The sequence below is a fragment of the Aspergillus thermomutatus genome (genome assembly GCF_002237265.1).
Source record: "Aspergillus thermomutatus strain HMR AF 39 chromosome Unknown NODE_84, whole genome shotgun sequence".
NCBI classification, from domain to species: domain Eukaryota; kingdom Fungi; phylum Ascomycota; class Eurotiomycetes; order Eurotiales; family Aspergillaceae; genus Aspergillus; species Aspergillus thermomutatus.
The window spans coordinates 57961-69036 of record NW_020798133.1 but is presented as its reverse complement, the minus strand read 5'-3'; the positions used below and the strand labels follow the sequence as shown (position 1 = coordinate 69036).

Genomic DNA, 11076 nt, shown 5'->3' with positions numbered 1-11076 from the left:
GAAGGAGAGATATCTTCATTGAGAGGGTGGGCATCAGGGGAGACCTATATATGACTAGTTGATGACCAACCATCCTGCTTGCTCGTCTTTGCAGCCATAGGTATCCTATTGTTGGCCTAAGGTAGTAAGCAGACTCCTCCGGCCAGGCACCGTCGCGGTCTCGAATGGATAATTGCAGGGATGATAGCAGGAACGTCGCAGTGAGGATATGAACTCTATTCAGCACCTTTCCAGATTGAGTTCCAACAGGCACAGCCTTCCAGAGAAACGAACACGATCCTTTCAGGTTCCAGCAAATCCCAGAAAGGCCGAAGTCGACTAACAGACAACCCGCCAGGATCTAAAGGCGCTGTGGACCCGAAAGCGTCACCAGATTGGACAGGCCCAGTGGCTGCGGAAATTGCGAGATAGACCTGGCCGATATTGCCGTTGAGTCAGTGGCAGCGATGAGAGTGCTGATTCGATTTGGAAAGTGGAAACAGCCGACAAAAGAGCCGCATGGAGAAAGGTCCATTATTCCTCCACTTATCCACTATCACGAGTGATCAATTGTATGGTCCCTAGTTCCGCGTTAGTGACGGCGCATGCATTAGTTGGGAACCAGGACGGATTTTTCCACTCTAGTCAAGTAGTTGTGCCATTTTACCGGTCAGAAGTCCGGCTGGAAATCATCCGAGTCCACCAGGTCCTCTCAAGGAGATGAAATGATGAAAGAGCCCCTAGTCCTGCTGAGCTGAGGCCGAGAGAATCCAGCCATGATGCCGAATCAACTCCAGGCGATATATGATAAAGTCGTTCATCGACACAAATGGAAGCTAGGTCTTCAATCGTCAATCATCAATGAGTCGAGTAAGAACCGTTTTGTCCAACCACATGGCGAGGGGCGTGGAAGGGAGCAAGCGATGCTGTGGTACCTCAACTGCTGATTGCCAGGTGGATGTTAGCCTGTTACTCCGTAAGCGATGGATGGAGGAGAAGAGCGAATGAAAGGGTCCGACAAGCCTTGGGCACCCTGTGTTGCTCGGTTCCACGGGTATTACTGAAACTAGCTTAGACTAGTCCGAAGTCTGATATGATAGCCTCAAATTCCCATGGGTGGTGCCTTCCGAATCCAGCCTAGCGAGGGGCTGTTGCCTCGCTGGCAGGCTCCAGACCTTCAGGAACACCAATCATATGGCGCAGATTTAGCGCTGGCCTGATCTTGGTACCTAGGTAGCCTTGGCATTTTTTTTCCTCGAAGTTAGGAACACATGGTACACCTAAGGTACCTACGGAGTACTCCGTGCTTAACAGCAGTTTCCTGTTTTGGGCAAAGTCATAACATTTGAGGCAAAGAATATCCGAGAATTTTTGATTTTGACTTGTGCTTACTAATGTGGACAATATTAATACACAAATAAATGGCCAGCATGATCATCTCTCTGTCCATAGCCTGTTCATTGGCCGGAGCAGCCTAAGGCAAGATAGATAGGTGTCGGAGAACATCCCGGATCATCCGAGTGAGTTCATTTCATCCGATGTCGTTCCTGTTGATCATCGATCATTCAGTCTCCAATCTCCATACAAAAACTTTCATACCTTATTCACCTTCATTATCGACTTCCAAGGAAATTCAAGGCACTAAATTTGACAATCACAAGCCATTGGAAGGCATTAAACTAATAGAATTTACTATGAGGCTGCTGCAGGTGCACCTTTCGGCTCCTCAGGCTAATTCTCAGGGTTACATCCGGTCATCCACACAAAGGCTGCTCTTAGCCTCTCGCCACTGACTGACCCAAAGTAAAATGAGATATCTCCACTATTCGAACCCGGTTTGGAGCTCAGGCCTTTTGAGTGGAATCAGTGGATAGATCGCCTTGAATCGCAGGCACACAAAGTACGGAGTGCTTAATAAATTATCTATCAACTAGTTAACTATTCATGCTAAGACTCACGCTAATGATATAGGTCGGGTACTCAACGGAGTACGCCGCAAGTACGGCGGACACTCAGGAACCCGGCATGAGTGCAGCAAGCGAGTGCTAGCAGTGCTTGTCCGGAGAAGATGGATGAGCTTGAGAAGGAATCGAACAGTGAAGAGACGATTCGAGAGTCTCTGTCGAGATATCTGGCCGCGAATAACTCCCTTATATCACGTTGATATCCGTTGGACGGTGCTCGTGTTCCATTTCGATTATAAAGCTATCCTACTTCCAGAATGGTTCTTCCATACATCCTTTTTCTAAAGACGAGTTGAGGCATCACTCCGTCATCGTCGAATTCGGTGTCTTGATAGCCTCTCTGATCATTTCCATTCTCAGAACAGCGCGCAGAGTTGCGGTATGACTGACGCTCGACTGCATGAGACAAGCAAGCCGCAAGACCTGGCCGAAGAATGTATCCATGATCATTGCAGGGGTTGTTAAATTTAGGGGTCAGGAGCTCGCTTAAGCTGTCATGGAGCCTAGCAGAGGACTGATAGTCCAATATCACGCTCACAAGCAAGTTAGCAACTGACCATACAAACCCCTTTACGGGGAGAGCATGTCTCCTAAATGCATCCTGGATGGGCCCTGCTTATGCCCTGATCTCATCAAGGTGCAGCATTGCATCTGTGGCATGATCCTGGTTTACCTGTACTCCCAGATGTTGAGTGATGATTGCACTAATACTTGCGAAACATAATTTGTTCAATCTTTATGTCGAACCAGCAGCCTCTTGACAATGTCATCTCGGTGGCATGCAGCTCGTCTACGGATCTTTTCCCTCTTAGGAGGATCACCTATGGAATTATCTTTGCCAATTGCGGCACTGGTTTCTAGCGGTCAACTCATGAATATCTTGACTATCAACGAAAGTCGAGATTGACGAGCGGGTTCATGACTCCCAAAAAACCCTCTTCAACATATCGCACATCAAGGTGATAGATCGCCTGCCCTCCTGGAGAACCGCATCCATGGCAAGAAACGGATGCGGCATCCCCTTCATCACCTGCAGATCCACCTCCACGCCCGCCTTCCTCAGCTTGGCCGCATACTGCTCCCCCTCGGTGCGCAAGACGTCCAGTTCTCCCACCATAATCAAGGCCGGCGGCAGTTGCGACCAGTCATCATCATAAAAGAGAGGGCTGGCTTCGGGATTGGTCCGATGGGCTATGTTGGGGAGGTAATGGTTGCGATACCAGATCATCTTGGCTGCGGGGAGAGCGGGGGTGTGCTCATACAGACGATACGACTCGTTGTTGTCTACGGTCGCTGTGTTGTCCATGACAGGAACCGACAGCAGCTGAGCGCAGAAGCGTACTGGTGGCGAGAGGGTGAGGGCCTTATGTGTGATGATGGCAGCCAGATTGCCACCAGCTGACGAGCCTCCTGTCGCCATCTTGGATGTGTCGATGGGAAGCACCGAGGCACCGTCGGAGATGAGCCAGAGGATGGCTTCCCAGCAATCGTGGACGGCAGCCGGCCAGGGATTTTCAGGAGCCAATCTAGAACGTCAACGACTGAATGCTGACACGGTGTCGAGGGCGACAGGCAACGACTAACCTATAATCCACTGTGACCACCACGCAGTTCCCTCGAACACAAAGGTTCGTACACACCGGATTCTCGGTATCGATATTTCCTAGCACCCATCCCCCGCCGTGAAAGTACAGCATTGCCGGCCAGCCATCTGCAGGCTTGTTCCCTGGTGGTATGAAGCTGCGGAGCAGAATATTGGGACCCTCGGTCGCTCTCCGTTCGATGGTGATATCCTCTGTCTTTCCGACATCGAGCAGAGGACCACCCCCGGGGATCAGAACACCGCTCGTTCTCGAGGCAGCCACCGGTTGCAGATGGACTTGCTGAAGGTTGCTCACGTATTTGTTGTAGAAGTCGACATATTCTGGGTCGAGCTTGTCCTTGACGGATTCATGCAAGGGATATGGCGGTTGAGGGAGGTCGGTCGAGACGGACATTGTGATTCTGGCCTTCAAACAGGAATGGATTAGAGCAGGTTATGGGTTATATCGATTCAAAGCAGTGATGATGTGAATAGTGAGTCATTCGACCAAAGGCTCATTTACTATTTGGTGTTTGGAAGCTTCCCCTCTTCCTGACAGTTCATACTTGCTTACTTGCTCGGTTACATTCCGACCCTGCGGAGTAGGATCTTGTCTTGAATCCAGGGCCGTGGGGGTGCTCCCGTGTACAAAATACACTGTGCATCCCGATTTTGATCCTCCTCGATCGATAAGGAGAATATCAAGGGAATGGTTGATCATGACAATCAACACTGTATCGTACGCTGTAAGGTAGCCACTCTATGACACACAGTATATGATCAAAAGGGCCAACCTCTTGTACGAGCAAGTCAAGAGTCAAATCCAAGGTCAAGTTACAGTGAGCTGTCGTGTCCGTGAGGGGTTCAATGCAACTTTCCCGCATGCGATTGGCACACGGCCTCGTTTCCGCGCGTGGGGGGAAGCAGATCGATAACAGATACGATGCATTCATGCATCCAGCATTGTCGATGCGCATGTATGCCTGATTTACTGCAAGTAGAGTAATAGTCTATGAAGGAGGTGTATATATATATATATTTAAATCGGGGGGAATGGTTCCCCCGCACAACAACATTCTCATTTCCTGTAGCTTATATTCCAGAAATACAGTCTGCATCGATAATGGCGACCAAAACCCCCGTCCTCACCGAAAAAGCCCCCAAACCTCTCCCTGGGATTTACTCGCAGGCTATCATCGCCAATGGTGTCGTCTACTGCTCCGGGGCGGTCGCGATGGATCCCGAAACGGGGAAATTGATCGAGGGGGATGTCAAGGCTCACACGGTACTCCATAATACCGTTGCCCCTAAGTGAAAGTGGAAGGAAACTTGACTGACAGCATGGATTGCAGCATCAATGCATCAAGAACCTCACGCATGTTCTCGAGGCCGCCGGCACCACCATCGACAAGGTGGTCAAGGTCAATGTGTTTCTGTCGGACATGGATAACTTTGCCGATATGAACTCGGTCTATATGCAGTACTGGGGCGATGTGAAGCCCTGCCGGACGTATGTTACATCCTTCATGGGTCAGTGTGCTCTGCGGATCTGAAAGCTGATGCTTTGTAGTTGTGTGGCTGTCAAGACGTTGCCGCTTAATACGGATGTTGAGATTGAGTGTATCGCTGTGCTGTGATTGAACTGCGGCATTGAAATGGCATGTCGGATTTTCTTCAATTCAAAGGTATCCAAATATATACATAGTGGTGTTCAAGAGGGGTGTGCAGGTTCCTCTTTGAGGAATTTGTGGCAATCCACCGTATAGGAATACTGTCGATGCACTTATATGCAAACATGGTGCGAGAGCTCCTAGAGATCTGCCACAAACATGTATGCCATGTCTCAATATGTCTCTGTATCTCGCGTCGGGCTATGACTGTAGGCGCATTACTGCCGGATCAAATGCAATGTCCTTCAATGTAGACGGCTCTCAATTCTCGTCCGGACCATTACTCGAAATCGAGGAAGTCTGAGGCGCAGTAATAGGCGCCATGCCATACCTGTTACCGGTCAGTCAATACGGGTAAACGCCTAAATCCCGTCAATCGGTCATACCAAGCTATCGACAATAACCCCAGGATAGCTGCAATGCAGCTAAACACCAGGGCAACGATGCCCCTGGCCGTGAAACCTGCCGGCAACGGTGCGGGCGGTACATTCTGCCCGCTCAGATCATACAAATCTTTGGTGTTTCCGGCTGCGTTTCCCGCGGTGAGGGTGCCACTAGCCTCGCAGATCTGGTAGTGGCTTTCGGGAATTTTGAGCGTCTTCTGCAGTTCCAGAGGAGCTTCGATAAAGGTCGCAGCTAGTCCTGAATCCATGTGCCATTCGATGTGGCAGTGGAAGAGCCATACGCCTAGTGCGGTCAACTGATGAGCTTCATTGCAATGAAGAAACGGCCTATTCGGCTTTCAGGACACATACCCGGATTGTCAGCTTGGAAACGGAGGACAAAGTTGCCTTGCGGGTAAACCACGACAGTATCCCTCCTCATCGGGACGGATGGGAATGCAGTATGGTTATTGGGATCATAGTGTCCCGCTTCATCTTCGCTGCGTGCAATCACCTGGAAAGTATGTCCATGCAGGTGGAAAGGATGCTTTCCAGTATCGTCGTTGTTGAGGACAATGTCGACGATATCCCCCTTCTTGAGGACAATTGGGTGAGTGTTGTACCCGTAGACGGCAGGATCTGTTGCCGCGGAACCGGTGGTCAGTGCCGAATACAGAGTCGGGACTTTGGGCATGACATAGGTGATTCCATTGAAAAAAGCACTATTTCAAAGTCAGCTCGAAATTCCTTTAATCCTGTACTATCAAACCGTCTGGGCTGTTGCTCTTACTAGTTGGCCCCGTCTCCCAGATTATCCATCGTCACATCCAGAGTGACGGTATAATCTGCTTCCTTGTACAGCGCTATGCCATCCACCGGTACCAGGTTGAAGTCATCATAAGGCGCGAATGCGGAGATTACAGCTGGAGTTGGCTTGTCAGCCTGGTCATTATATAACAGCCATCCCGTCACGTTATAGTTCAACGACTCGGGAATTGTATCGAAGAGATCCTGTAGGATTCGTCAGCTGTGGGCATCATCCTGCAGAATTCGAGGCGAAATACCGTATCCATACTGCCCACCATGGCGTAATTCTGACTTGTCTCGTTCTTCATGGTTACCAGCACACTGTAGCGCTGTGCGCTGGCGATGTAGATCATCTGGGCCTCCGACGCATTGGTCCAGACCCCATCCACCTCAACAATCCTCATCGTGTGTCCCTCAATCCAAAAATACTGACTGGCAAACGCACCCAAATTGACTAGGTGAAAGAGGTATGTCTTGCCCGGCTCGACTGCCACAGTGAGGTTCTGAGTGTCGTTCATCAGAGCCGCTTTGGGCACAGGCTCCGCGCCGGTGGGATTGGTGACGCTAATGAATGTCTTCAAGAGCGTTGGCATTTGGTCGTGATACCAGTCAGACAGGCTAATGACTCGCTCCTCATCATACTGCCCAAGATACGGATTCTTGGGGTCGGTCACCACCAAGGCTTGTCGGAGCCCATCAGGGTATTGACCTTTTGTGTGAGAATGGTACCAATAAGTGCCGGATTGGTCAACCTGCGCAGATAGTTAGACTGAATTTCCGACTACAAATCAGTAGCTTCGACAGCCTAGTATACTCACGGTGAAATTGTAGACAAATGTAGAACCCGGTGCGATATCGCACTGAGTTACCGATGGAGGACCGTCCATATGGTTGGTCCCATTCTGAAAGAACCCATGCCAGTGCACACTGGTTGTCTCATTCCCCAGCGCATTATGCACCTTCGCAATGATGCGGTCACCCTTGGTAAAATTGAGCACTGGAGGAGGCCATTGGCCATTGATCCCGATCACAGGCCGCTCGAATTGACCGTCGGGATTAGCGGTGACCCAGGTGACATTCCATTCGTAGTTGAGGGTAGCAGCAGAGGCTGTCAGGATGTGGACAACAAAGCCCGTCAACAAAAGGAAGCCAACTGCCATGGCACCTCCAAAGACAATGGACGATTTCTGAGGATGTCGAGAACCGAGGTGGAAGGGATTCAAATTTCCAATAGAAGGAAACGGGGATGATCGGGATGGCAACTGATTGATAAGAGCTTTTGGCTTTTTTTCTAGTTCTCCCGCGGGATCATGCCAAAGTCAAATTATTGTCACCAAGTAGCCAAAATTATTCCTCATGATTCATAATAGACTCCAGACTGTCCTTATTATCTAGTACCTAGATAGCAGTAATGTCTTCCTCACTTAGACTTGTGCAACTTCAAAACGCCTTCATCGTCTGATAATTGATACTGTAGCCCATTGGGACGCATGGATCGCCGATGTGGGGGAGTACGAGACTACGTACTTTAGGGTTGCTACGGAATACCGGAACTTGGACTCGGAAAAGATCATAAGTCTCGGAATATCCAGATATTATTGTGTCACATCATGATTGATCATTATGCATGACTTTTCTACTCCTACGAGGCTGAGATATTCTACTGCAGGGTACCTGAGCCTAGCACCTGAAACGTGAGGCATTTTCATAACGATGGATACGATGATGATAATGACATTTCTTGTCTACGATTAATCTATGTTTCTTTTCCCTGGCCTGTATTCCTCTTCGTGGTCGTAGTCAACCATGACCCATCCCCATGGCAGTATCCATCATCCTCCGAGTCCAGCCTTTCTCGTCACTCTTGGTATCTACTTGGCATTTCCCTGCACCACGTCTGTTGCGGTAAAGATTATCGAGGGTCCAATGATTCAAATGCCAATTTGTCCTTCTGTTGCTGCCCACGAGATCCACCTTCTCTAGCGCGAGCTTGTCATGCCGTGTTATTTCTTGTCTTCAGTGCTTAGCGATTCCATTATTGCTTCCTGTGTGTGTGGACAGTAAAGGTCTTTTCTCCTCTGTATCAGAAATCTGATCGGAAGACAAAAAGACTAGAAAAAGCCAAAATTGGAGCGTACGATCCCAACTGTGTGCGATGGGCCGATGATCCAGCAGTTCAGAAGTGTTTAGTCCATGGATTTGCTCGTAAAGTTCGGCCGGTTGAGCGCCACCATCCACACAGCTTTCTCGCTGTAGGTAAAACTATCCAACCAGAAGACATCGTGCCATTCTGACTTTCTTCTCTTCTCTCGAGTCGTCCTATGATTCCTGTTTGTTGCCGCTGTTTCCGTCTTGCGCCATTTATCAATCAGATAATCGAGGGGTTTCCCTCGTGACTGTGTGCATTTTTTTATCAATCAAAAATTACCGCGTACTCCTTAAGTAATACTTATCATATCAATCAATCTTTCAACCTTTATCGATCAGTCACTCAATTGATCATCAACGCAATCCCCTCTCATGGTCAAATCTCAGTTCCCGAATCTTTTGTCGTCTCTTTCTTAACTCACAAGATGACGAAAGATGTGTTTGCTGTTCCAAGTACGATTCTCTGACTTGACTTGAATTACTTCTTTGACGCGTAAACTAACCTTTCTTCGCCTGCTGTCAGTCTTTTTCATCTGTTTCAGGGAATGTGTCGAGACCAGCATCATTGTCTCAGTGTTGCTCTCATTCATCAAGCAAACCCTGGGACGAGAGCAAGATGCGCGCACACGTAAGAGACTGATCAGACAGGTAGGCCCATTTTATCCTCAAATCTTGCATTCCCTTCTCTTCTCCGAACTCGGTCTGATCGCGTGGTTTTCGTTCTTCTAGGTGTGGTGGGGAGTTGCTATTGGATTGTTCATCAGTATTTGCATCGGAGCTGGCATGATCGGAGCTTTCTACGGATATGGCAAGGATCACTTCGCGGGTACGGAGGACTTGTGGGAGGGCATCTTCTCCCTGATAGCCAGTGTCATTATCACCATCATGGGCGCTGCACTACTTCGAGTCACCAAGTTGCAGGAGAAGTGGCGCGTCAAGCTAGCTCAGGCCCTGGAAGCAAAGCCGTTGACTCGCGGCACATTCAAAAACAATCTCAAACTATGGGCGGAGAAATACGCCATGTTTCTCCTCCCCTTCATCACTGTTCTTCGTGAAGGTCTCGAAGCGGTGGTGTTCATTGGAGGCGTCAGTCTCAGTTTTCCTGCAACCGCCTTCCCTCTCCCTGTTTTTACCGGCATTCTCGCGGGAGTGGCCATTGGGTATCTACTCTATCGGTATGTTGACCCCGACACAGCTCTCTTCTCAAACAGACCACCGTGCTGATATTCTGCAGAGGAGGAAACCAAGCCTCGCTCCAAATCTTCCTGATAATCTCGACTTGCTTCCTCTACCTGGTCGCTGCCGGCCTCTTCTCCCGGGGCGTCTGGTATCTGGAGAACAATACCTGGAACCACCTAGTTGGTGGTGATGCTGCCGAGACAGGTGCCGGACCGGGATCGTATGACATCCGACAAAGCGTCTGGCATGTAAATTGCTGCAGTCCACTCATCAATGGTGGCGGAGGATGGGGTATCTTCAACGCCGTGCTTGGCTGGACCAATTCGGCGACCTATGGCTCCGTCCTTTCATATAACCTCTACTGGATTGCTGTGATCGTCTGGTTTGTGGCTATGCGTCACAAGGAACGCCATGGATATTTGCCCGTGGTCGACCCTCTGCTGAACCGGCTGCGAGGCCGAAAGCCTGCCGAATCTCGAAATGTACAGCAAGACGTAGAAGTCAGCGCGTTACCCTCTGATCTGGAGACAGAGTCAAAAGTGCCGAAAACCGGAGCAGCCCTTCTATGAACGGGTGGCTCGCAGGACGGGCTGATCAGCTATGTACTAGCAATTTGTCCCAATATATAGACCGATAGACTAGACCAATCTATGAGCATGAGTCATTTGATCATCTTCTGTTCTTGTGTGAGAGAAGATAGGATGGCAGCAAAGAGTCGAGGCGAGCAATGATTGCATCATAGCGGTATAGCTTTAACCCTTGACAAAGGCAAAAGAGACGACTCTACCTCAAGAGACCGCCCATGATTGATTCTCACGGGAGATAGACGCCCTTCAATTCTTTTCGAACTGAATATTAATGTGTCTCCTTCGATATGGTCACGTGCAACCCTTCGTTGACCACATGCACCAACTGGACCTCCCCCCTTTTCCTCTTCAACGATCCTGCCTGTACCCCTGTGGTTACTCCTGCATTCAAAAATCCCTTTGTCTCATCCATCAATGTACTGTCTTGCTTTTATTGTACTTTGCACTGACCGCTCCTGAAGATGATTGTGTCTCAATGGCTGAAAATTGAGGACTTTGCCCTCGACAGTGGCTCGAAGCACGAGTCCAGGCGCTGGAAACTCCTGCATACTGATGCACATACACAGGTTCATCAGAATTTCATCGGAAGGACAACTCCTTCAAGTGATGGATGAAAAAGCAATGACCTATCAGTTGAAATGATCTTGAGCTCCTCAACGCACCCCTGGCACCGCCAATCACTTTTGGTGCGCTGTCGACTGTCTTTCAAGCTAACATTCCAGAAGTATGATCTCCCATTCTGGAGCCCTTAGTTCCTTTGATTACTTCAGGCTTCGG

General features: G+C 49.3%; 4 protein-coding genes across 4 annotated transcripts; 2 read left to right on the top strand and 2 right to left on the bottom strand.

Moving 5' to 3' along the window:
- Positions 1-2859: 2859 nt before the first annotated feature.
- Positions 2860-3940, bottom strand: CDV56_106726 (alpha/beta hydrolase; the record flags this gene model as incomplete). The annotated part of the gene is made up of 2 exons (XM_026760345.1): positions 2860-3469; positions 3528-3940. The coding sequence occupies 2 exons, from the start codon at positions 3938-3940 to the stop codon at positions 2860-2862; spliced, it is 1023 nt and encodes a 340-aa protein (XP_026614806.1).
- Positions 3941-4648: 708 nt separating this feature from the next.
- On the top strand, positions 4649-5162 carry CDV56_106665 (putative L-PSP endoribonuclease family protein Brt1; the record flags this gene model as incomplete). The annotated part of the gene is made up of 3 exons (XM_026760284.1): positions 4649-4810; positions 4878-5035; positions 5096-5162. 3 exons carry the CDS (start codon positions 4649-4651, stop codon positions 5160-5162), a joined length of 387 nt encoding a protein of 128 aa, XP_026614805.1.
- Positions 5163-5456: 294 nt separating this feature from the next.
- fetC (putative ferrooxidoreductase Fet3) lies at positions 5457-7545 on the bottom strand (the record flags this gene model as incomplete). The annotated part of the gene is made up of 6 exons (XM_026760134.1): positions 5457-5526; positions 5582-5882; positions 5951-6300; positions 6369-6589; positions 6643-7137; positions 7204-7545. The coding sequence occupies 6 exons, from the start codon at positions 7543-7545 to the stop codon at positions 5457-5459; spliced, it is 1779 nt and encodes a 592-aa protein (XP_026614804.1).
- Positions 7546-8958: 1413 nt separating this feature from the next.
- On the top strand, positions 8959-10281 carry CDV56_106342 (FTR1 family protein; the record flags this gene model as incomplete). The annotated part of the gene is made up of 4 exons (XM_026759961.1): positions 8959-8986; positions 9057-9181; positions 9263-9708; positions 9768-10281. 4 exons carry the CDS (start codon positions 8959-8961, stop codon positions 10279-10281), a joined length of 1113 nt encoding a protein of 370 aa, XP_026614803.1.
- Between the last annotated feature and the right edge of the window lie 795 nt (positions 10282-11076).